Source organism: Schistocerca piceifrons, chromosome 4 (genome assembly GCF_021461385.2).
Source record: "Schistocerca piceifrons isolate TAMUIC-IGC-003096 chromosome 4, iqSchPice1.1, whole genome shotgun sequence".
NCBI classification, from domain to species: Eukaryota; Metazoa; Arthropoda; class Insecta; order Orthoptera; family Acrididae; genus Schistocerca; species Schistocerca piceifrons.
In genome coordinates, this window is record NC_060141.1 from 694,207,643 (window position 1) to 694,233,942 (window position 26,300).

Consider the following 26,300-nt stretch of genomic DNA (forward strand, 5'->3'; position numbering starts at 1 on the left):
CACGAGGCATCACAACGTTTCACCAGGCAACGCCAGTCAACTGCTGTTTGTGTATGATAAATCGGTTGGAAACTTTCATGTCAGCACGTTGAAGATGTTGCCACCGGCACCAACCTTGTGTGAATGCTCTGAAAAGCTAATCATTTGCATATCACAACATCTTCTTCCTGTCGGTTAAATTTCACATCTGTAGCACGTTATCTTCGTGGTGTAGCAATTTTAATGGCCAGTAGTGTATTATGTACATGACAGTGTAAAGCAAACTTCCTTACTCACTGGAAGTATTGAAAGAGAGAGGTTTCGGAGCCAGTGAAACAGTAAGGATGAACATAACCAGTAACGAATCCTGGGAAGCCAAAGAAAGAAGTAAAACAGAATGAAAGGGACCATCCAGAAGATACTTTTTACAAGAAGAATGAAGCAGCTATTGGCAAGAGGAAGGACATTCAGCATTCAGTAAAGATTCTGCAAGAAAAAGAAGGAAGTACTTGAAACTGAGCAACCAGCTATGCCTTCATAATTACAATAAATATATGGGAGCCATTGACCATCACAAATGGCTGTCTGCTAGCAGTATTGTGGCAGTCAGTGTGTTAACAGAAATATCAGCAAAAAACCATATGTAACCATGAAAGACAATAGAAAAGAGATTGCTGTCACATATTTGAAGAAGTATTTTCTGGCGGAATTGCATGAAGGAGACCTACAACATCCATCACTCCAACTTAAATGAATGTACTGCCAAGTGTAAGATATGACAGAGAGGGACGTTTTATACGTAAACGACATAAACAAAAAAGATGCCAAACAAAACATTTCACAGCCAAACCACGCACATATAGAACTAAGTGCAATGCCACTACATGTGTTGAATGTTTTGGCTTATTCAAAACCAAACTATAGACTAATTATGCCTTTAAATGAAACATTTCTGAGAGTGATATTATTCTGATTGCATATTTATTTGGAATGTCTGTTTTGGAATATTAATAATGGCTTTACTTCCAACAACATTGGAAAAAAATTTGAATAAAATATTGGCTGCAATGAAAAATTAATTTTATCTGTGTCCTAAAATTCTTCACACTGAATTCCTGCATCCTCAAATGAGGACTCCTTTTTTAGGGTTCCATACCTCAATTGAAAAAAAATGGAACCCTTATAGGATTGCTTTGTTGTCCATATCTCTGTCAGTCCAACTCTTATGAACTCATTTTATCAGGAACGAGTAAACCTACCAAGTTCAAATTTATGTCACACACAATGTCTAAAGACCCTTAGTGGTGTAAAAACTTTAATCTTCTAAGTCAATGGAATCAAAGGTACAGCTGTTTATGTCACACATTTTGGTGCTTGCAAAGTCACTCATTAAAACCCATAAGGTACTTCGCACTGACCTAGAACCATGAAATTTAGGAAAAAGCTATGTTTCATAGTACAAGCAAATCGAAAAGACCATAAATTGTTAATTTGTAATTATATCACCTGCAAAAAATATTTTTGTCACTTGTTATCTGAGTATCTGTCTGTCCATCTGTTGAGATTACTTTTTCTCAGGAACGGGCAGGAAGTTCAAATTTATGTCACACACTAAGGTCTATGGTCTCTTGAAGGTGTTAACCATTTCAGCTTCTGAGTCATCATAATAAAAAGATACACCTCTTTGTGTTAGATCTTTTGAAATTTCTCAGGAAATTTGGTAAGAAGCAAGGATTCATACTATAAGTAAAGGAAAAAATGTGTATATTTTTAATTTGTAATTATATGACATGAAAAAAATATATATTTTTTGTCAATCTCGAAGATCTTTGAAGCCCGGAACCATTATCTTGCCAGTGTCATATCAATAACAGATAAAAATCATTGAGATTCTTGATTCCCAGGATGGATGTAGTCTCTACAAACATAATTAAATTTTATGGAACCCTTGGTACGTGGGTCCTACTTGTATTTATCAGAATTTTTTTGTTATTTATTTTGAATCTAAGAAGGAAATCAAATAAATGTGATGAAATAGTGTTAAAATGGTTGGCTAATTTACAGCATAAAACTAAGTGTCAAATAATTTAGGACTTAATGCATTAAACAACCTCTGATACTCAGATGTTATCTGAGTCAGTAAGATGACACACCGCAGGTCCCAGTCCTTCATAGTACAGTCACTCAGCCTGGTGCACGCAACTACCACCTCCTTCTGTGCTCAGGTCACAGGCTTTTCCTGTTCTATAGAAAGTACAGTCTTGTGTGAAAGCTGTCACAGTATACATCAGCTGTGCTATAATCACTATGTGGATATGACAAGTAAGCAGCTGACTGCTCACATCAATGGCCATCATAAAACTTTGGCTAACCTCAAACTTCACCAACCAGTAACTGAGCATTATGCTTACCACAATATAAATGATGTCAATAGCTGCTACACATTAACTGTACTATTTGGATCTTCTCCTTTAGTACCAGCTTCTCTGAACTATAAGTTGGGCAAAATAAACTAGCCTGGAAAATATTACGGTGTGCGAGGACTATCTAAGTACTCCTGACTGTTCAATTTGCGCCTCAGGTAAAAATAACAGGGAAAGAGATCAGGCAATTAAGGTGGCCACCATACTTCATTGCTTCTGCTGATGCTCTTCACTTAACACCTCACGCACTCATGACAAGCTTGTGAAGGCAGTGTGTGGCATTGCTTCTCTCTGCTGAAAATATCCATATACTTGTGCATTTTCTGTGAGTTGATCCACAAATGGATTAAACAGTTTATGTACATAATGGTTAGCATAAACAATTTAGTGAAAGAAATGTCTTATGATGCAGAAACCAGACATTGAGCACCAAACAGCAACTTTGTGGTTACTATTGAGGTCTATCATTGAGATGCATTTAGAACTACATTTTGGCAACTAGGCAGGTAAACCTGTCCATTAAAGCCTGTTCCCCATCAGGAGCTTTGTAACTGCTTCTGTGTGTGCCTACCTGGACCATCTGCCCTGTGGAGAACTGTAAATGGTGTTTCTGAATTGTACGGTACCCCTGTTTTGCTGACGACAGGTGCTATGTAACTTCCACACTATAAACGTCCTTTGCTAATATTGTATGTTACTTGATGTTGAAATGCTTTCTAATTACTCCCACCAATTTTCTGGTGCCGAAACCTTGGAAATAGTGATGTGGACAGGAACTTTGGAATCTTTGGGATGCCTAAGATACTTTGAGAGGACTTACATATCAAAAAAGGGACATAGATTGGAACTTTTTAGACCTCTGGGAAGCCTATGGTACTCTGACAGAGCTTACACATCAACTCTGAGTGACTACAGAATTCCTTCATGCATAATGTACAACACATACTCCTCGCTATGTCATCTACAGATTGTTTACTTCAGCTTATTTGCATTCATTACTGAAATATATCAGCTTAATGCCTGTATACTAGCTGATGGAATAAAATCTGAGTAAAGCATAGCAGAATAATTTAGTTATATAACAAGCACATAGCTGATTTCTAGTTAATAGTGTCAATTGCTGCCATTTTTTTACAGGTGCTAAAATTACAACTAAACTTGAGTACAAATATTGAAACAAGTAACAGTCTTTCCAAGTTAAAACATAAAGGCAAAACAAATGGTTCCACTGTTTTATGCTTCATTAATCAAATAAATTCGTTTGACGACACCACACCCAAAAATGAGATGATTCTCATGGGTGTGGAACAAGTCATAAAACCTAAAATAAAAAACATAAAAAATTTGAGTATAATACTCACTACCTTGGCCATATGTCTGGAGATGGTCAAAAACATGTGAATACAGAAAAGTGAAGTGGAACTGCTAATATTTACAGAACTAATACATTATCAGAATGAAGTACAGTTATGCACTTTCAATAAATTTATCATATACAAAATACCTAATCCTGACTGTTGCAACCAAGTCTGTCAAAACTGTAATCTAATAGACATTTTTATTTAAGGTGGTTGAACAGTACCTGTTGAAAGATCTTCATCTATAGATTAGAAGGAGTTGCCTATCAAAAAGTCTTTCGAACTCTGTTTTAACTGTGCTTTATCTGAAACCGAGTTGGTTGCTGGAAATTTATTGAAAATGTTTGTTCCTGAATACTGGACACCTTTTTGGATCAAAAAGTGATTTTAGGTCTTTGTGTAGACTGTTCTTATTCCTAGTCTTGATACTATGTACTGAGGTTTTGATTGGAAATAGAGGCATACTACTTGCAACAAATTTAATTAAGGAATAAATACACTGAGAACCAATGGTTAGTATACAAAGTTCCTTGAACAGATTTCTACATGATGTTCTCAAATTTACACCACAAATGACTCTTATTACACACTTTTGCAAGCTAAAAGCTTTTGCTGAGTTTGACAAGTTACCCAGAATATGATCCCATATGACATAATACAATGACAGTAATGCCTAGTTTACACAACAACACTAGGTTTCAGGCAACTGCGCTACCGGCCACTGCGCATGCGCGTCATGCGCTTGCGCAGCTCATTGGTGAAACTAAACACTTTTGGAATGTTCCAACTTTGGCAACACTAGGTGCATGAGTTTTGAGGTTATGTGTGTTTGTAGAGTGCAGACAAACTGAAATATGACATGGGGAACAGAGAATAATGTTCACTTTTTGGATATCTATGCTTTGCATAGGTGTTTGTGGGATTTCAGTGATGCTGATTACAAAAATAAGCACCATATTGCTGCTCCTGAGATTGTCATATGTGATCAGAACACAGATGGTTTGACAATATCTGAGCTGCAGGGCAAAATTTATTGAATTTGGAGTACATATACAACTGAATTAAGAAAAATACAAGCAAATGTAATTCTAGCTGTGGAAATGCTCTTGTCTACAAAGCTAAAATCCCATCGTTCGAGCTGGCCGACTCTTTTTTTATTAAGGCATATTGTTGACAGGAGGGAAGGCTACACAAATCAAGACGCTGCATTCTTTATTCAACACTCACCTATTTAAAACGTTTCAGCAGTGCTCCCCATTTACACATGTTTTGATTTTGAAATATTGCCACTGTACAGATCTATCTTCAAGAGAGTAGTTTGTGCAGCTGCCAAAACTTTCATTTCAGACACGACTCAGGAACCCAGAAAACGACGAAACTGAAGTGTATACTGGTTTCACCATGTCTACAGTCATATATGAAACCATTTGCGTGCAACTCATTCCGCGCAACGAGTAGCGCAATCCAATGTTGTCATGCAAACTAGGCTTAAGCAAAGTATGCAAGTTTTTTTTTTAATATTTAGATCCCCCATACCTGACATCACCCTCACTCCAAATACAGATTTTTTAGGCGCTTCAGCAATTCTGTGGTATGCTCTTTATTATTGAGTTCTAAGCCCAGGAATTTAACACTGTCAAACTCTTCGATCTGCGTGCCTTCTTATGTTATACACATGTTGGAAGGAACTTTCAGGTTGTGAACTGCATAAGGAGCTACTTTCCAATTCAAATGACTTCACTCATGAATCAAATCAATGACAAAATGGGCAAAGAAGTCTCAGCAATTAGTCAGAATATGAAAATCAGGAGGACAAGAGCTCATGAGAACCACACATGTGTTGGGTGTTCAGTGGAACACAGTAAATGATATGTTTCATGTGGGACAGCATGAAGTTGTCAATAAAATACCACAGGTAATTGCAATGAAAAGAAGCTTATTACAAACAACTGCTAGTTTTTATAACCCCCTGGTCTTAATAACTCCAGTATCCACAACAGAACAATTTTTGTTTCAAGATACTTGGACTAGGGTGGGGTCAACTTCCGCCTCAGCATCTTGCCACTTGGTGGCAGACTTGAATGTCAGCTCATTCAAGCTTATCTCATATTTATGTACTAAGATCGATCAAAAGCTTTCAAGACGGAACTATTTGCACCCAGGTTTTTGTGATGTTTCACAGTGAGCATATGGTGCAATCTTGGATGTTGGTGCACTGTAAATAGTGAGCCCCATGTCCAACTGATGTGTAGCAAAAGCATACTAACACCTGCGAAGAGGTTTATGCTGTCATGACTGGGGCTGCTGGCAGCAGTAATGGTGATGAGACTTCTACATTACTACTGCAAGGCTATTAACTCAGACATAAGTAAAGCAACTCTTTGGACTGACTCTGTGGTTGAACAAGCTTAGCTAAAGGGTATCCCAACACTTGGAAAACTTTTATATGCAACAGGGTCATGGAAATTCAAAGGTACAACTTGCTATTCCAGTGGAGGCATTATCCAAACAGGGACAATCCTGTGGATCATCTGTCAAGAGGAAGGCTGCCTCAAATTTTACACACAGTGGACATATGGTGACATAGCCTTGGCTTTCACAACAGCCCTGTTGCTGGTCAAATGAATATCTCACTCCTGCTTCTTTGTTGGAAACAGAAAGCTTGCACTTGGTTACACAGGTCCTTCTTGTGGAGATACTCCAACCATTGATAAATATTGCAAGATTTAGTTCCTATTGGAAATTACTGTGAGTCACAGCCCACATTCTCCAGTTGAAAAGGAAACCTACTGACAAAGAAAGCTTACTGACAAGGTAAATTTGCACAGTTAATTTATGGCTGAAGAAATGACTGTAGCTTGAAATTATTGGATCAAGGCTGTACAACAACTATGTTTTTTTCAAGAAGTCAAGGCTCCAAAGGGAAACATTCCATTATACAATGGATCAAAAATTGTCTCAAGCACATTTTGGATGAGGATTAGTTGTGTATATGTGGTCATTTTCATTGTACCAAATTAACCAAAGAAGACTGACATTCACTTACACTGGACAGAAACCACCACTTCAAAATGCTTTTAATCTGACACACTCACTTCCACTTACATCACGTTGGCATTCGAATTGTGCTTTCGGAGCTTTGTTCCTCCTACTAGATATTACATAGTGTAAAACAGCACTTATTGTCACCAGTCAAGAAATAGAAGCTTCACTAGCAGCTGAGCAGACACCACCACACAGATCCACCCAAGTGACTGGTGTTGATTTTGTACAGCTGTTGTATGCCGAAGTAGAATTGGAAGTTTATAGCTCAATGTGTGTCTTGGTGGGGAGGATTCTGGAAGAGAATGGTTGGCTCAACCAAAAGATGTCTCTGAAAAGTACATAGTCATTCCAGTGTGGACAAAGAAGAGCTACAGAATGTGCTCATGAATACTGAAGCTACCCTGAACTTAAGGCCCATCTCTCAGACTGAGGACTGGAGTGAACCTACACTTTGGAAACACCTTTGTAATAGTAGATAATGATACAGCTATGTCTCATGAACGTCTTGACTGAATACATATCCTCGGGATATTTAGTAGCATTTACGAAACGTATTTTCTCTATGTGAGTTCGCAGATCAGTTTTGATGTTTGGGAGCCTATATTTGAAATTTCATTTATTATTTTGTATTACTTTCTCTATATTTTGAAAGTAATTTCCTACATATTTTTGCTTTTTATCTGACAATGTGAAGTGTCTCATGTGATCTGTTTTGCTTACTATAAGGGTATCATCAGCTGAGCTTATTCTAAGAAAAAACAAATGATTAAAAAATCTGTTATAAAAACTATATTTCAAAATTACCTAGTAAATTATACTTTACAAAATATGTCTATGACTTAAATAATAATTTCTCTGTAAATATCATTCCAGATGAACTATATCGATGATAATGAAAGTCCGTATTCCCTTGAAATGTAACATCTTTGTCTTTACTTTCTGTTAGTCTCAGAAGGTCGTTTGTACAGAACGAGTTGTAATGTGGTAATGGAGTCATAAGGAAGTATATTTCAAGCATTGCTGGTGGAGAGAAGTGGGGAGGGAGGTCTGGGACTTGTTCTGACTGCAACTATGTAATGCATTTTCTGAAATTTGAAGATGTATAAAAAGTGAATGTACTGAGAATTTGTTCTGAATTTGACCATGTGAAATATAGGGAGGTGGTATTGAAAATGTGTTTAATTTAAAATCCAGTCAGATACATTTTTGCTGATGTGAACAAAGTTGATTATTACCTCAGTTATTTGAAGAAAGCACTATTATGGGACGTTGATTATGAGGACGTGAATTTTGTTCAGAAACTTAACAAATCCAGGACTCTTCCACAGAGTTCACACCCTGTCTCACTACAGGACAACAAGCAATAGCAATTACAGTGACATCAAGGAAATTAAGAAGAGCATGATTTTTGTTTTTTAACTTTTTTACTATTGATTTAATCAAAAAACAACTTTGGATGATGTTGATCTGCAACCTATATCCCACAAAGTGAACAAATCATTGCTATGCCTATGGCTTTAGACAGAAACATCAAAGAAATAATTTTAGTCTGTTAACTAACATCACTGTTTTAGTGGACTGTGGGACTGGTTTGTTTAGGAGACGAAATGATCACTCCAGAAATCTTCCTGTGGAGGAGAGACTTACAACATGCTAACAGGACACGAACCACTGATCACATGAGACTTGATGAGAGAGTTCAGAATACATCAGAAAACAGCAGAAAATTTCTGGAAGTGCAGGAGCAATGAGTATCTCGTGTTACTGCGCAACTTCCACCTAGTCAAATGTCTAAATGGAAGATCAGTGAGGATTTGAATCAGTGACACCACCCTTCTGCAAGAAGAAGTTTCCCCACAGCACATGTGGAAGAAGGCAGAGATGGAGTTCAACGCACAACCCAACTGCTGATGGAAGACAACTCATGAGACCTGTTCAGCTGGTACTATATCTAGAGATGGATCAGAATGAGGATGATCCAGTGTCGCTAAATGGCATTTCTGAATTGTACTGTATCTGTGCTTTGCTAATAACAAACATGCTAACTCCCAAAAAAAAGACATTTCATGCAGACAATACTGTATGTTTGTGCATATGTATGTTTGTTCCAGTATACGTTAACATGTAACTGTGAGAACCAAAGCATTGCACATGTTCCTGGTCCATCAGTAAGTTCTGTCGAACATTTCAAGGCCTATTCAAGACTTCAGAAACAACAGTTCAGAGATATTTGTTTGCTGATGGTTAATATGCAGCACACCCCATACAACACACATAAAAAAAATTGCATCACCCCTGTTCCCATAACTCCTGAAGATAGACGTTGACTGTGGATATTTTATCACAGACACAGTTCCTTTGTTCAGAGATGTCACTAAACCTGCCCAAAGATGTTAACAACCACACATGAGCAGTGCCTATTAAACAGAGGAGGTCCTACAGCCGATCAGTTCCAGTCATTCCACCAGGAAGGAGGTACACGGCTCGTGTTCTCTGTAGTTCAACCATGCCTAGACAGTCAATACCGCAGTTCGATCACATACACATTGTTACTTTGTGCCAGGAAGGGCTCTCAACAAGGGAAGTGTCCAGGCGTTTCGGATTTTCAATGTTGTTCAGACATGGAGGAGATACAGAGAGACAGGAACTGTTGATGACATGCCTTGCTCAAGCCGCCCAAGGGCTACTACTGCAATGGATGACCGCTACCTACAGATTATAGCTCGGAGGAACCCTGAATGCAATGCCACCATGTTGAATAATGCTTTTCATGCAGTCACAGGACATCATATTATGACTCAGACTGTGCACAATACGCTGCATGATGCACAACTTCACTCCCGACGTAAGTGGTGAGATCCATCTTTGCAACCACAACACCATGCAGCTCAAAATGGTTCAAAAGGCTCTGAGCATTATGGGGCTTAACATCTGAGGTCATCAGCCCCTAGACTTAGTACTACTTAAACCTAACTAACCTAAGGACATCACACACATTCATGCCCAAGACAGGATTTGAACCTGCAACCTTAGAAGCAGCACAGTTCTGTACTCAAGTGCCTAGAACCACTCGGCCACAGTGGCTGGCTCAGGATTGGCATCATGTTCTCTTCACTGATGAGTGTCGCATATGCCTTCAACCAGACAATCATCAGAGACATGTTTGGAGGCAACCCGGTCAGGCTGAATGCCTTAGACACACTGTCTAGCGAGTGCAGCAAGGTGGAGGTTACCTGATGTTTTGGGGTGCCATTATGTGGGGCCGATGAACGTCGTTGGTGGTCATGGAAGGTGCTGTAACGGCTGTATGATACGTGAATGCCATTGAGGGACCTACACCGAACCACAGTTGAGGAGTGGGACAATCTGGACCAACAGTGCCTTGATGAACTTGTGGATAGTATGCCATGATGAATACAGGCATTCATCAATGCAAGAGGACATGCTACTGGGTATTAGAGGTACCAGTGCGTACAGCAATCTGGACTACCGCCTCTGAAGGTCTTGCTATATGGTGGTACAACATGCAATGTGTGATTTTCATGTGCAATAAAAATGGTGGAAATGATGTTTATGTTGATTTCTATTCCAATTTTCTGCACAGGTTCCGTAACTCTCAGAACCAAGGTGATGCAAAACTTTTTTTAATGGGTGTAGCTGCTAAGATTGGCTAAAGGGAGAAGTATTGCAAAGGCTTCTCTCGTGTACATACATATTTTTGTGCAGGCTGCAGACAGTCCTGCCATTAAAATGCTGGAGACAAAATTACATATACTGATGTGATTCAGATTGATTTTGACTGTCTCACACATGGCTAGCAATTGAAGATGAATGCTCACCTCTACTGCCTATGGACTCATCGAATCCATCAGATAATGTCAGTTCATTAAAGTTAATCTCTATTAACTTATCTAACTTTGCACAGAACTATCTTAAGTGGTCACCATATGAAGATGCCTTTTTGAGTCTAGTCAGGAACAACAATACACAATTAAATTGATGATGTGCAGAAATTTCACAACCTGAGTTCTACTTTGTGAGGTGAAGCAAAGGACCCTTTGAGACAAATGAGGTCTATTCAAAAAATTCCGGAGCTTTGCCCACAAAATTTTTCTATGCTCACCTTTTACTTATTGTGTGTGGTCTCCTTTGAAATATTCTCCTCCACAATTGATACACCACTCCCAACACTTTTCTACTTCTGGAAGCAGTCTTGATATCCCTCTTGCTGCACTACGTGAGGTGTCATTTGCAAATTTTATTTTATCACGTCTATCATTGCAAATCTCTGTCCTATCTACTGGGTTTTCAGCTTTGGAAATAAAAAACAAGTCCTCAGGGCCAGGTCTGGAGAGTATGAAGGATAAGGTAGCATCTGGAGAGTACAGAGGATGAGGCAACACACTGATTTCGTTTTTTCCGCAATAGTCATCCACCAACAGGGATGAAGGTGTGGGTGCATTGTAGTGATGCAAGACCCATGAATTTCTCGTCACATTTCAGGCTGTTTTCTTCTTCTTCTTTTTTTTTTGTCGAACTTTTCCCAACTGTGGTATGCGTACTGTAAGACCTTCGGTACACACACCATCAGATTATTTGACTTGTCGCTCTAACGAAGTAGGCGACTGTCAGCAATATGTCTCGTGGTCTTACTGTGGCGTGTTTATCTTCTGCCGTTAGGTCAGACGATAGAAATGCCACTTGCACGCTTAGAGTAGCAGATTGACGGTGACCAACTTTAAACAGAACTTGATTAATTTTCACACACATTTATTAAAATAATAAAAAGCATAGAAATTACTTAACTTGATTCTGGATGCTGTTTACAATTGACAATCTGAAGTTCCTTTGGTCTTGGTACGTTAATCTTATTCTCACATATCTCTGATACTTGACAAAGTGTCTAAACATTTCTATTCATGGCTATGTACCGGAATATGATAATCTTATTAGGTGCAGACTGAAACTTGACTATAGACTGGTACAGACTAATGCAGACTGGCTAATCGGAGGTCTGTACACTCATTATAATACCTCAAGCGTTCAGGTATCACTGCGCGAGTGTGATCCGCGAGGAGAAAAGGTTCTACGTTAGCAGCAATCTCATTGACTGCGTTACATATTAATACGCGGATCGGCGGAAGCAGAATTTGGTCTGTCTCTAAGACAGTGCCATCTCGTAGTGCGGAGATGGATGAGCACTGCATCTGTGCTGTTGTGCTTAGTGGGGCACGCTCTATTGGGAAAGTTGTGTACGCACTGACTACGTGGAACTATGTACACAACACCAACACATTGTGAAGACTGAACCCTGGTCTCAAGATCATAAACATAGTTCCATGTTGTTCTCCTGTGCATGATACAGAATCTCTTCACAGACTGTGAGGCGAAAGTCTTTCTCATCTTGACCCATGAGCCGTTGGATGAACTTGGTGGCAACAAGATGCATTCCAAGATGCTGTGTCAGGATATGACATAATCCAACTGAAATGTTACATTCTCCTGCAGGCAGTCTTTGATTGATACGTGCAATTTTGTTGAAGATGCTGACATGAACGTGTTGTTAGGACGTCGAAGGGCTTCCTAAATGAGGATCATCTTTAACTTCTGTCTGGCCATTTTTAAACAATGTGAACCATTTGTAACACTGAGTATGGCTCAATCGCTCATAACTGTAGGCTTCCCCCACCATTTGGTGTGTCTCTGCAATGGTTTTCTTGAGTTTCGGGCAAAATTTAATGCAGATGCCTTGCCCCTTTAACTCTGCCATCTCGAAATTCTTAGACTGTGCGACACAACATTCTACTCAATACAGCACTGAACAATAGCTAACAGACATACAACAACGAAACTTTCAACAGCTACACATTAAACACAGGCATGCACAGAGGTACCAACCGCGTTTCTATCAAACACACCATTAACGCGAAATTATGCAGACAGGCAGGCAAAGGCTTTGCTGGTCTTATCTACAATCAGCCGGGCACAGTGAGCAATTAGAGACAATTAGTTAATCATGTATGTAGTCACATTAAGGCCTTAGCAGCTCTTAAACCTGACATCAAACTTCAAGAAGTGGCTCTTTTGGAAGCAATTCTGGCTATTTTGTAACCCACGGGTCATCATGAGTGGGAGATAAAAGTGATTGAGTCTACAGTCACTACATTAGATCAACAGACAGATATTTTGGAGACAAAATATCCAGACCTTGAGTAGATCAGATTCAGGAACAGAACCTAAAAATCCACAAATAAATTCCAGTAACTTAAATCAAACAGGGAATATGAAGAGTGTTCATATAGAATATGCTGATCGAAAAGGAAACTAAAAATTTTGTAATGAATCTCATGCTACTACTACATGCAAGAAGTTTCAAGCACTAGCTGTTGACAATCAATGGGCATTTGTTACAATAAATAATCTGTGTCTTTGTGCAAGTGCTCCTGTCATTTTACTAGCAAGTGCAAGGCTCCTACGTGCAAGACATTCAATGCAATGCATACTACTTTGCTCCGCAAATCAGGTGACACAAGGTCTAATCAGACTGATGACTCTAGAAGCTGCTCCTTGCCCCATCAAACTGCTGTAGGGAGGTTGGATGATAATTACATTTATCTGCAACAGCTGTTGTCAACATTAAAGACAGCAAAGGCAGATCTTGTAGAGTATTACTAGACAGTGCAAGCAACTACCTTTTATAACTAATGTCATGGTAAAGAAACTGAAGCCCAGCAAACATTCATTTCCAGTGAACAGCATAAACAAAAGCTTTGCTATTTCTGTATCAGACATTTGTAACATTGATGTGTCTCCAGGTTTGAAGATCCTCACATTAAGACCACTTGTGCTATGGTGGATATTCTGATTAATGAGCTACCTTGTATGTTTACTGATGTATGAGATTGGAACATAATGTTTGGTTAGACATTTGCTGATCCTGACTTTCATAAGCCTACCAGAATAGATATGGTTCTGGGTTGGATGTTTTCTTTGATATCTTAGGCAAGTAAATACTGGAGAAACCATTATCCTCGTTTTACTTTTGTTGATGTTCATCTTATATCCTCCTTTCAAGACACTGTCCATTCAACCCACAATGACTGACACAAAATTTGTTTGGAAGTTTGTTGGGTAGAATTTCTCCAACTTCATCTAAGACTACATGCAAGCAAGCTAAATCATGTGAGGCACACCTTCAGCAACACAGAGCTTATAATAGAAATTGGAGATTTGTTGGCCGGTTTGGTGAAATACAAGACTCTCGGCGACTAGGACATTGGAGACTTAATGGGGAACCCTCTTTACGCCTATCCTAAATCTTTCAAACTTGAGATTCCCACTAACAGGTTGCATACACAGGTGGCAACTTCTACAATAGCTGAATCAGTCCTTGGTCTCACTGAGTACCAGTGTCAGCTGCAGCAACGTAGTAAATGGACATCGACTGTCCCAGGTCACGGATGATGTGCTGGTCAAGGAGGATACCTTTATTCCCTTGGTGTGGAGGCTGGGTGTCATCGAACAGCCTGGGCGTGATGATAAAGTTCATGTAGTGATGGTGCAAGCTGCCAATGATCAGGTTAAGAGGCCTACAGTGAAGCCGCATGCTCTCCCTAAGCAGTGAAGCAATGGTATGTTCCTTCCCATTTTTTGTGTTGGTTCTCGACGAAAGCCACAGCCAAAATTATCATTTACAGGAAAACAATTCCATGTCCTGATTTTAGCTGAAGAATCTGTACATATTTTCTTGTATACTGATTACCGTCAGTTGTTGTTGTTGTGGTCTTCAGTCCTGAGACTGGTTTGATGCAGCTCTCCATGCTATTCTATCCTGTGCAAGCTGCTTCATCTCCCAGTAACAACTTCAACCTAAATCCTTCTGAATCTGCTTTGTGTATTCATCTCTTGGTCTCCCTCTACGATTTTTACCCTCCACGCTGCCCTCCAATACTAAATTGGTGATCCCTTGATGCCTCAGAACATGTCCTACCAACCGATCCCTTCTTCTAGTCAAGTTGTGCCACAAATTTCTCTTCTCCCCAATCCTATTCAATACCTCCTCATTAGTTATGTGATCTACCCATCTAATCTTCAGCATTCTTCTGTAGCACCACATTTCAAAAGCCTCTATTCTCTTCTTGTCCAAACTATTTATCATCCATGTTTCACTTCCATAGATGGCTACACTCCATACAAATACTTTCAGAAACGACTTCCTGACATTTAAATCTATACTCGATGTTAACAAATTTCTCCTCTTCAGAAACGCTTTCCTTCCCATTGTCAGTCTACATCTTATATCCTCTCTACTTCGACCATCATCAGTTATTTTGCTCCCCAAATAGCAAAACTCCTTTACTACTTTAAGTGTCTCATTTCCTAATCTAATTCCCTCAGCATCACACGACTTAATTAGACTACATTCCATTATCCTCGTTTTACTTTTGTTGATGTTCATCTTATATCCTCCTTTCAAGACACTGTCCATTCCATTCAACTGCTCTTCCAAGATCCTAGCTGTCTCTGACAGAATTACAATGTCATCGGCAAACCTCAAAGTTTTTATTTCTTCTCCATGGATTTTAATACCTACTCCGAATTTTTCTTTTGTTTCCTTCACTGCTTGCTCAATATACAGATTGAATAACATCGGGGAGAGGCTACAACCCTGTCTCACTCCCTTCCCAATCACTGCTTCCCTTTCATGTCCCTCGACTCTTATAACTGCCATCTGGTTTCTGTACAAGTTGTAAATAGCCTTTCGCTCCCTGTATTTTACCCCTGCCACCTTCAGAATTTGAAAGAGAGTATTCCAGTCAACATTGTCAAAAGCTTTCTCTAAGTCTACAAATGCTAGAAACGTAGGTTTGCCTTTCCTTAATCTAGCTTCTAAAATAAGTCGTAGGGGCAATATTGCCTCAAGTGTTCCTATATTTCTACGGAATCCAAACTTATCTTCCCCGAGGTCGGCTTCTACTAGTTTTTCCATTCGTCTGTAAAGAATTCGTGTTAGTACTTTGCAGCTGTGACTTATTAAACTGATAGTTCGGTAATTTTCACATCTGTCAACACCTGCTTTCTTTGGGATTGGAATCATTATATTCTTCTTGAAGTCTGAGGGTATTTCGCCTGTCTCATATATCTTGCTCACCAGATGGTAAAGTTTTGTCAGGACTGGCTCTCCCAAGACCGTCAGTAGTTCTAATGGAATGTTGTCTACTCCCGGGACCTTGTTTCGACTCAGCTCTCTCAGTGCTCTGTCAAACTCTTCACGCAGTAACATATCTCCCATTTCATCTTCATCTACATCCTCTTCCATTTCCATAATATTGTCCTCAAGTACATCGCCCTTGTATAGAGCCTCTATATACTCCTTCCACCTTTCTGCTTTCCCTTCTTTGCTTAGAACTGGGTTTCCATCTGAGCCCTTGATATTCATACAAGTGATTCTCTTTTCTCCAAAGTTCTCTTTAATTTTCCTGTAGGCAGTGTCTATCTTACACCTGGTGAGACAAGCCTCTACATCCTTACATTTGTCCTCTAGCCATCCCTGCTTAGCCATTTTGCTCTTCCTGTCGATCTCATTTTTGAGACGTTTGTATACCTTGTTGCCTGCTTCATTTACTGCATTTTTATATTTTCTCCTTTCATCAATTAAATTCAATATTTCTTCTGTTACGCAAGGATTTCTACTAGCCCTCAACTTTTTACCTACTTTATCCTCTGCTGCCTTCACTACTTCATCCCTCAAAGCTACCCATTCTTCTTCTACTGTATTTCTTTCCCCCATTCCTGTCAATTGTTCCCTTATGCTCTCCTTGAAACTCTGTACAACCTCTGGTTCTTTCAGTTTATCCAGGTCCCATCTCCTTAAATTCCCACCTATTTGCAGTTTCTTCAGTTTTAATCTACAGTTCATAACCAATAGATTGTGGTCAGAGTCCACATCTGCCCCTGGAAACGTCTTACAATTTGAAACCTGGTTCCTAAATCTTTGTCTTACCATTATATAATCTATCTGAAACCTGTCAGTATCTCCAGGGTTCTTCCATGTATACAACCTTCTTTTATGATTCTTGAACCAAGTGTTAGCTATCATTAAGTTGTGCTCTGTGCAAAATTCTACCAGACAGCTTCCTCTTTCATTTCTTCCCCCCAATCCATATTCACCTACTACATTTCCTTCTCTTCCTTTTCCTACGACCAAATTCCAGTGACCCATGACTATTAAATTTTCGTCTCCCTCCACTATCTGAATAATTTCTTTTATTTCATCATACATTTCTTCAATTTCTTCGTCATCTGCAGAGCTAGTTGGCATATAAACTTGTACTACTGTGGTAGGCGTGGGCTTCGTGTCTATCTTGGCCACAATAATGCGTTCACTATGCTGTTTGTAGTAGCTTACCCGCACTCCTATTTTTTTATTCATTATTAAACCTACTCCTTCATTCCCCCGTTTTGATTTTGTATTTATAACCCTGTATTCGCCTGACCAAAAGTCTTGTTCCTCCTGCCACCGAACTTCACTAATTCCCACTATATCTAACTTTAACCTATCCATTTCCCTTTTTAAATTTTCTAACCTATCTGCCCGATTAAGGGATCTGACATTCCACGCTCCAATCTGTAGAACGCCAGTTTTCTTTCTCCTGATAACGATGTGCTCCTGAGTTGTCCCCGCCCGGAGATCCGAATGGGGGACTATTTTACCTCTGGAATATTTTACCCAAGAGGACGCCATCATCATTTAACCATACAGTAAAGCTGCATGCCCTCGGGAAAAATTACGGCTGTAGTTTCCCCTTGCTTTCAGCCATTCGCAGTACCAGCACAGCAAGGCCGTTTTGGTTAGTGTTACAAGGCCAGATCAGTCAATCATCCAGACTGTTGCCACTGCAATTACTGAAAAGGCTGCTGCAGTCTACTGTCAGTATGCATTTCTTAATTAGTTTGTATGTCAAATACTTTCATTTCATATACCTCGGTATAGTGTAATAATATTTATCTTTATTTTTTCCATGATTTGGTATTCACATTCTCATTTTTGCTGTTTCATTAAATTTATGATAAATTAGTAAAATGACAAGCCTTATTACAGAGTGGGAGAATATCGAGTTCTGCCACTCACTTTTGGCACTGCTAGTGGCATCTAGTGCTACATTTCAGCAACTGGTCAGGTCAACATGTGCACTATAGCCTGCTCCTGGTTGGGAGCTTTTTAACTGCTTCTGTGTGTACGTGTCATCCGACCCTTTGTTCAGGGCAGACAGGTAGTTGCTGAGACATCACAGTGAGTAGACGTATGTCTCAGTTAAACAATGCCACAGTAAGCAGAAAGTACACAGATCAAAAAAAAGTTTTGGATCACCCTTGTTACCAGAACTCCTGAAGATAGATGTTGACTGTGGATATTTTATCACAGACACAGTTCCTTTGTTCAGAGATGCCACTAAACCCGCCCAAAGATGTTAACAACCACACATGAGCAGTGCCTATTAAACAGAGGGGGTCCTACAGCTGATCAGTTCCAGTCATTCCACCAGGAAGGAGGTACACGGCTCGTGTTCTCTGTAGTTCAATCATGCCTAGATGGTCAATACCGTGGTTCAATCGCATATGCTTTGTTACTTTGTGCCAGGAAGGGCTCTCAACCCGGATAGTGTCCAGGTGTCTTGGAGTAAACCAAAGCGATGTTGTACGGACATGGAGGAGATACAGAGAGACAGGAACTGTTGATGACATGCCTTGCTCAGGCCACCCAAGGGCTACTACTGCAATGGATGACTGTTACAAATGGATTATGGCACGGAGGAACCCTGACAGTAACGCCACCATGTTGAATAATGCTTTGTGTGCAGCCACAGGACGTCATGTTATGACTCAAACTGTGTGCAATAGGCTGCATGATGCACAAATTCTCTCCTGACGTCCATGGTGAGGTCCATCTTTGCAACCATGGCACCATGCAGCATGGTACAGATGGGCCCAACAACATGCCAAATGGATTCGTCAGGATTGGCATCACATTCTCTTCACTGATGAGTGTCGCATATGCCTTCAACCAGACAATTGTCAAAGATGTGTTTGGAGGTAACCCGATCAGGCTGAGTGCCTTAGACACACTGTTCTGCAATTGCAGCAAGGTGGAGGTTCCCTGACGTTTTGGGGTGCCATTATGTGGGGCCTTCATACGCCGCTCGTGGTCATGGAAGGTGCCGTAATGGCTGTACGATACATGAATGCCATCCACCGACTGATAGTGCAACCATATCGGCAGCATACTGGCGAGGCATTCATCTTCAATTAATGACAATTCGTGCCCCCATTGTGCACATCTTGTGAATGACTTCCATAGAGTGGGCAGCATGTTCTCCAGACATGAACCCTATCAAACATGCCTGGTATAGATTGAAAAGGGCTGTTTATGTACGATGTGACCCACCAACCACTCTGAGGGATCTACACCAGATTGCCGTTGAGGAGTGGGACAACCTGGTCCAACAGTGCTTTGATGAACTTGTGTATAGTATGCCATGACGAATCAGGCATGCATCAATGTAAGAAGACATGCTACTGGACATTAGAGGTACCGATCTGTACAGCAATCTGGACCACCATCTCTGAAGGTCTCACTGTATGGTGGTACAACATGCAATGTGTGGTTTTGATGAGCAATAAAAAGGGCGGAAATGATATTTATGTTGATCTCTATTCCAATTTTCTGTACAGGTTCCACAACTCTCGGAACTGAGGTGATGCAAAACTTTTTTTGATGTGTGTATTTTATCTTGCCCTTCGTTAGAATAACTTGTCAAATATCTTGTTTTATGTTTTATCAGGAGCCAGAGATCTGCAAGTGAACAGTTTCGTAAAATTACACACTGGGTCTACAAAGTTCTCATGGGATTTTCTGATAAATAATGATATCCTGTGAGTTCACAACTCTTATGTGCTGAACGAGGGTTAGTCCCTTATCAGTCTTATTGCAAATATTCTCTGGGCCAGTTTTATTTTGTCCACCCTGTATGTAGATGGGAATGGTCCCTTCAGCATATCTTTCATTATTGCAACCCTCTAGCCTAAACCTTTATTAGTCAGTGTCCCATACCAATACCTTTATCCTCACATCTCCTCTCCTGTTATCCTTCACTGCACTCCACGTAACCTTTTTACCCCCTCCTCAAGTGAAAATTTTGTAATGAACCTCATGCTACCTCCACCTTGCCCTTATGTGACTGACCCCTTCCATTTCCCAGAAAATTACATGGATTTTTAATGTGAAAACCATTAAAAAACTGAGGGCTACTCATCAGCAAATGGAGAGATGCATGTTGGGAATAACGACGAGAGACCGGAGAATCAACAAATAGATCAGTGAAACTTGGAATGAAATATGTAACTATGAATGTAATGAAAATAAAGTGGAGTTGGGTTGTACTCATAGCTAAGTGAATGGATGATATACAGATCAAGAAGTTCTTTACTGGTTCCAAAGTGATACGAAAAGACTGAGTACTTCATAGTGAAATATTGTTACATGACATTAGAAACCAGCAGGAGCAAAATGAATAGCTGAAGTATGAAGGAACTCTTTACACCACAATGGACTTCAAATAGCTGATGATGATGATGAACAAATTTTTTACAAATCAAGAATGAGGATAGTAGGGAGATGAGATGTCTTGGCAGAAAATATTTAGGATTATTTTTGCAACAAGCTTTTTCTTTTAGTTAAATGGAAACAATTTACATTTCATACATTAAAACTATATGACACAAGAATCACTTACTCTCATACTTGCCTCATACACTCTTGTTTCTGTGAAATTTCTTGCTTTATGTAACTTATCACCAGCTGTCCGTTTGTCACCAAGAAAGCTTTTTTCCATCTGAAAATTCAATTCAATTAAAATGGACATGAATTCACTAATTTATTTACTAGTTAAACTTCATACCAATTGCCATAATACTCATTTTTCCATCTGCTTTATAGATGTAGTAAGTGTTATTAGCACTGATGGAAGAATGGTGTTTTAAACAAGATTGTTCACTGATTCATTATGCTCCATAAATCACTCATTAAAGAGAACCTTCAAGTATGTCAAATGAGTCAAGATATTATATTAACAAAGTGAAGCAGTTATCAGATACTGTATAAATAGTTTACTATTGTTACATACGAAGAATTTAATGTTGGATGTTAGCAAATGATATGATTCTTCCAGTCTGGATTGCAAAAGGGCTGCATGGAAATATGGTAAACGAGATCTAAACCACTGGAAAAGATTACTGAATGTAAAACAATGATAAATGGAAGTAAATCTGAATATATGCAAGATTTAAGTACCTAGGAAGTAAAACAGAAAGGAATTGGAGGCACAGTGCACGTAACAAATTGTGAATAGCAATGAAGGAATCAGCATTCTTTAGGAGAAATGAGAGTAAGGAAAAGCTTGATGAAGTGTTTTGGCACTGAGTAGTAAGATATTCCAGAGAGAACTTCACCCATCAGAAGGAAAAACAATAAGATGTTACAGGCTTTCGAAATGTGGACATGCCTTGAACAATTTGTATGATATTTTGACAGGCTGGATACGGCAGTAGAAAGAAGCATGTACCTAACAATCGAAATGATAGAGATCACAATAGTAATAATTACAGAAACAGAGATAATTGTAATTTCTATCAGGGTCAAAATGGTAATAGAGACAGAAATTTTGAACATCAGCGGAATAGGAATAATAGTGATAACCATGGGCAATTAATAGGAAAAACAGTCATAGCGATAACTATTCGGGAAACAGCGGTATGCCTCAATGAAGGTCCACAATTTTGGAGTGAGTAAACATAACAAGTACAGTACCCCCAAGTTACACTTACAATTAGACAATAATAACAGTATTAATAATGTGCCACAGATATCTGAAGTTCAACAGAAGGAACATCACATTTCTCATTTACGTTCTTATCAAAAGTTTTGGAATACTATGTTTAATTATGATGATGTAGGTACTAATCACAAACCATAATTTGAGAGTAATGAGAATTTTGATGTAGTGTGTACTAATGGTTTCTTCTCTAGGTTAGAAAACAATGTTATTGATGTATATAAAACAGGTGACGACTGTATCGGATCTGAATTAGGTGATACTTTTGATGTAGATGTGAATGAGAACTGTGAAATGACCGAGGTTGGTAAGTCTGGGACTCGTAGTTTATTGCAAATGAATGTAGGTGAGGTGTGTGACTTTGATGTAGATGAGACTTGTGTTGTTAATGAAGTAATTTTGGAAGAATATGATGATGATGATGATGATGATGATGATGATGAGGAGGAGGAGGAGGAGGAGTATCATGTGTTTGTGGAGTTTAAGAATAATAAAGTTTTAGAGGTGTTTGTGAATACAGGTAAGGTAAGCGCTGTATGTGACTGTCATGGAATACCACAGTCCAGTCAAAGCAGTTTTTCATTAATGTCATGCAGATTAATGATCCAAACAGTAAAGGTGAGTTATCTGTAAGCCTAGAGAATAAAGATGAAAACTTTTTGAAATTTGTTTGGGGCCAGATTGATGATAACAAAGATAAATGTGCATTCTGGAATAAGTTAGATGTGGCTAGTCAAAATTTGTATTCAAACTGGTAGAGTGAACTGAAAGAAGATCTAAGTAGGAAATGTAATTCTGACAGTAAAATATTTTGTGTTCCTTCTGTAATGTGCTATGGAACCCATATAGTGTGTTCAATCTTTACCTGACAACATGTGTAACCAAAGTAAAGCTGAGAAACCAGTGAAGTTGATAAAACCCTGCAATAACAGCGTAGTTGCAGCATTTGATGAAATTTAAAGTGATCTTTTACATGAAGTGTCTAAGAACAGAGATGATGATTCAGATTGAGATTAAGATTGATCAGAGGGAAGGGAACTTTTTCATTGTTACACATAGTCCAATTTGTGACACATCTGAACAATTCAGAGACAAAATCCAGCATAGTAAGAATTTTGTGGAGATGTCCATTGCACTTATAAAGATAAGAGGAGCTACTGGTAAGCAAAGCAAGTATGTAAAATGCCAAGTATGGTTAACATTTAGTATAGAGGACAACATCTATGAACACAGATGCATAATGATCTTTAGTCTAGAAGAAAATATTCACTATGTTTGTAGATTTATACGACCATGTAATTGTGTTTTGCTTGCCATGAATGTAGTATGTAAGACCCTGTAGTTTCTAGAGTTCTATCATATCCATTGGCTGAGTTTAAATTTACCTGTACATTCATAAGACAGTATAATTCTGTTTTGTTTGACATTAATGTAGTATGTAAGATGATGTGATTTTTAAAGTTGTTGACTGAGTTAAAAATCTATGATACACTGTATAGTTGTGTTCTGTAACATATTTGTGCTTTAGAATTTGATACGTATATACCATAAGACTAGATGAGTAGATCATTTTACGGTTCTGAAATGGAACAATAGTCATAATTTGTACTTTGAAAATGAGGAATAGTATCTGATCATACCTGGGTGTAATGCTTTAATAGTCCATTTTTAAAACTGCATTTAGCTCTTTTTATTAATGTTTCATATGTGCACCTGACATAAGTCCCATATAACTGACTTTGAAAAATGACTAAGGAGAGTATATCTTGTGTGATGTGAAGAAGGTACTGAACAGCATATTTAGTACAAAAAACAATGTTTCAGGATTTGATGTGATTGCTAGACAGGAAGTTACCTATCTGTTGGAGCACGTGATGAGAACACTAGGGAGGAAGCTGAAAGATGTTGGCAGATCCACTCCCCACACTGCTGTATGGCTGTACCATGCTGGGCCAGTCAACTTGCAAGAGATTGTGGGTGCTGGATAACACACTCAAGCATCTGTCAACTGCATCTGTGTTGTGACAGATATTTGTGAATTGTTAGCCAAGACTGTTAAGACAGTGTTATTCAGCATAAATGCATTTTTTTTTCAAGTAGGGTGATTGACTTTCCAATACATTATGTAAATTTAAATTAGTATGTATTTTTTTAATCATTTGTAAATGAATCTTCTAGGTCTTTACGTATGTAGGTTAGTTGTATGGACAATTATCAAATAGTGTGGAAGACATTTACTAGTGTAGGCAATATAATATTTTAGTCCTCAAGCTACTGGATTGTGTCATCATTCTAAGCTATTTACGACTACATTAACCTGAATTTATCCTGAGTATTGCAATCCTGTATCTGAATGGAACTTGAGTTGTGGGCAGACTCATGCTTAACTCTGTTTTGGGTACCCCTGGTCATTGTGACTGAGTATGTGTACTCATGGAGAGTGTGCAACTACTGATTGAGGCTAGATGCTTCTTACAGTTACTCACTGCATATAATTGAACTGACCGATTTGATTATGAACTTTATTCATTTTGTTGTATCAAAACATTTTTTGCTGGTTTGTACCTGGTGTGGTTTGGATTCTTGGGTCGATCGCCACATCGTCAACTCAGGCCCTAATATTTTTCCATTATTTTGTTCTTTCATAAGTCAATATATCCTTAAATACTCTGGTTTATGTGGCTGATTGATTCTGTACTATATTCTTACTCATGATTAAGTATATTCTTCTGGTCTGTATCCGTCATGAGTTTTTCGAGTCGGCTTACTTGTCATAAGCTTAGACTCTGAAATTTTTCTCTTCTCGTTTGAAGATTTTGAATGAGTGATTTTACAGATGTTAACTTACAAATTGTAATACTAGTAATTTACATTGTCTCTGTACTTATTTCTACAGTTTACTGGTGTAATGTTGTAGTTTTGACCTTGTATTATTCGTCTTGTGACAGTATGTTCCATAGATCTGAAAATCTAAATATCATATCCTGATATAGTATATCCTGACTTGTATAGTAGATATTTTTCTTAGGTTTTCTGTAATATGTTATGTATCAGGTACTTCAATACATCTATCTGCTATCCTAGGTATCAATTTGTACACCGTTTGGCAAACCTTGTAGTCTGTCATAAAATATTGTTAACACCATGTTTCCAAATTCTGTGAGGGGAATATTGCAATAGGACACCCTCCTCTAACATTACCTTTTTTTTATAGAAATAACCAATACCATGTATACTATCTATTCTTGTATAGCTGTATAACTGTTTAACTAAATGAGTTTCATATGATTTTGTATACGATGTATTATATTTCAGGCTAAGATGTATAAAAAGAAATTAATCTGTTAGTTCTCTGTACACCCAGTTAAAATTACTCTTCTTTTAGAAATATTTGAAATTACAAAATATCTGGTATACTTAAAATTCATATTATTAATTGCACAATCTAGCACTAATTATTAAATTTATTTATGGATTCATTTATAAAATAATGTTATTTGTTGGTGATGATTCTGCTTTTGTCAAGGAAGTACATAAACTCTTTGTTTTGTAAACTTTTTGGAATACAGTTAGTACTGCAGAATGTAAGGAGTAGTGAGCATGCCTCTGATGGAAACACATGTATTTTTAATTTTGTCTACAACAATGTAATTGATGGTTGTATGAAAATGGAGACTGTGAAGTTAGTGTGATATAGAAGAATGGGATAAAATAAAAGAAAATCATAGCAACAGACAGTTCTTCATCAGTCATAAGGAAGCCACAATGTTCAATCAAAATTTCAGTCACAAGAATGTACCCCTACACACAAGACCTGGAGCCAACAACAAGAGAAAATGAAGATAAGTAAAAAGTTTTTCTTTTGTATATCTTACACCTCATGAAGCTTTCAAAACTTGTGCAGAGACAGAGAATTTTAATAGTGATGTGTGGGTGGGTAATATTACAAACAAAACATGAAGAATAACTAGAACTTCAGCTGTGACAGTAGTGCTGTTGCATGTCAGTGGCAGACACCAGCACAGGGTGACTCACAGGATGTGGTAAGTTAGCAAGGAAGATGTGGATAGTAAATGTTAACTGATACAAGTGTTAAAGGACATATCAGTAGACTAATTTGAGAATGCTTGATCAAATGTGTACATAGGATCCTGTTGAAAAATACATTGTTTGCAAAGAGAAACAAACAGATTTGCTCTATTGGCAAAGAGCATCACATATACATGTGATGAGCAGTTATGTTTTTGGTGTGAATAAATTTACACATTGTGTAAATGAAATTGCAAATATCTGATAAGATGCCATAGAAAATTTACTGGGCACCTCTTATGAGAGAGCTCCAGTATGTTTTTATTTACTTTGTTGTGTCATACTTCGTCTTGGTGAAGCCTGGCAGCTCTAGCCAGTTACGGTTTGGAGTCTAGGACTGCTGCCATTTGAAAAACACTAGCCAGCCTGGCTCATGTGAATACCACCTAATTTAGACTCTCAGTCTCAGGTGTGCTCAGTTAAGCAGTCAACGTTGTTAGCCTGGCCAACAACAACCAAAAATGGGCGAATATGGAAGAATTCACGTAGTTGCACATTTTTGTACAGTGGTAAGG

General features: G+C 38.5%; 1 protein-coding gene across 1 annotated transcript in view; it reads right to left on the bottom strand.

The window, feature by feature from the left end:
* LOC124796471 (PC-esterase domain-containing protein 1A-like) overlaps nt 1-26,300 on the bottom strand; it is a 173,927-nt gene that overhangs the window by 101,812 nt on the left and 45,815 nt on the right. Inside the window, exon 3 of the mRNA XM_047260697.1 lies at nt 20,611-20,697. Within this exon, the coding sequence (XP_047116653.1) occupies nt 20,611-20,697 (87 nt within the window). The remainder of the gene's footprint in view (nt 1-20,610; nt 20,698-26,300) is intronic.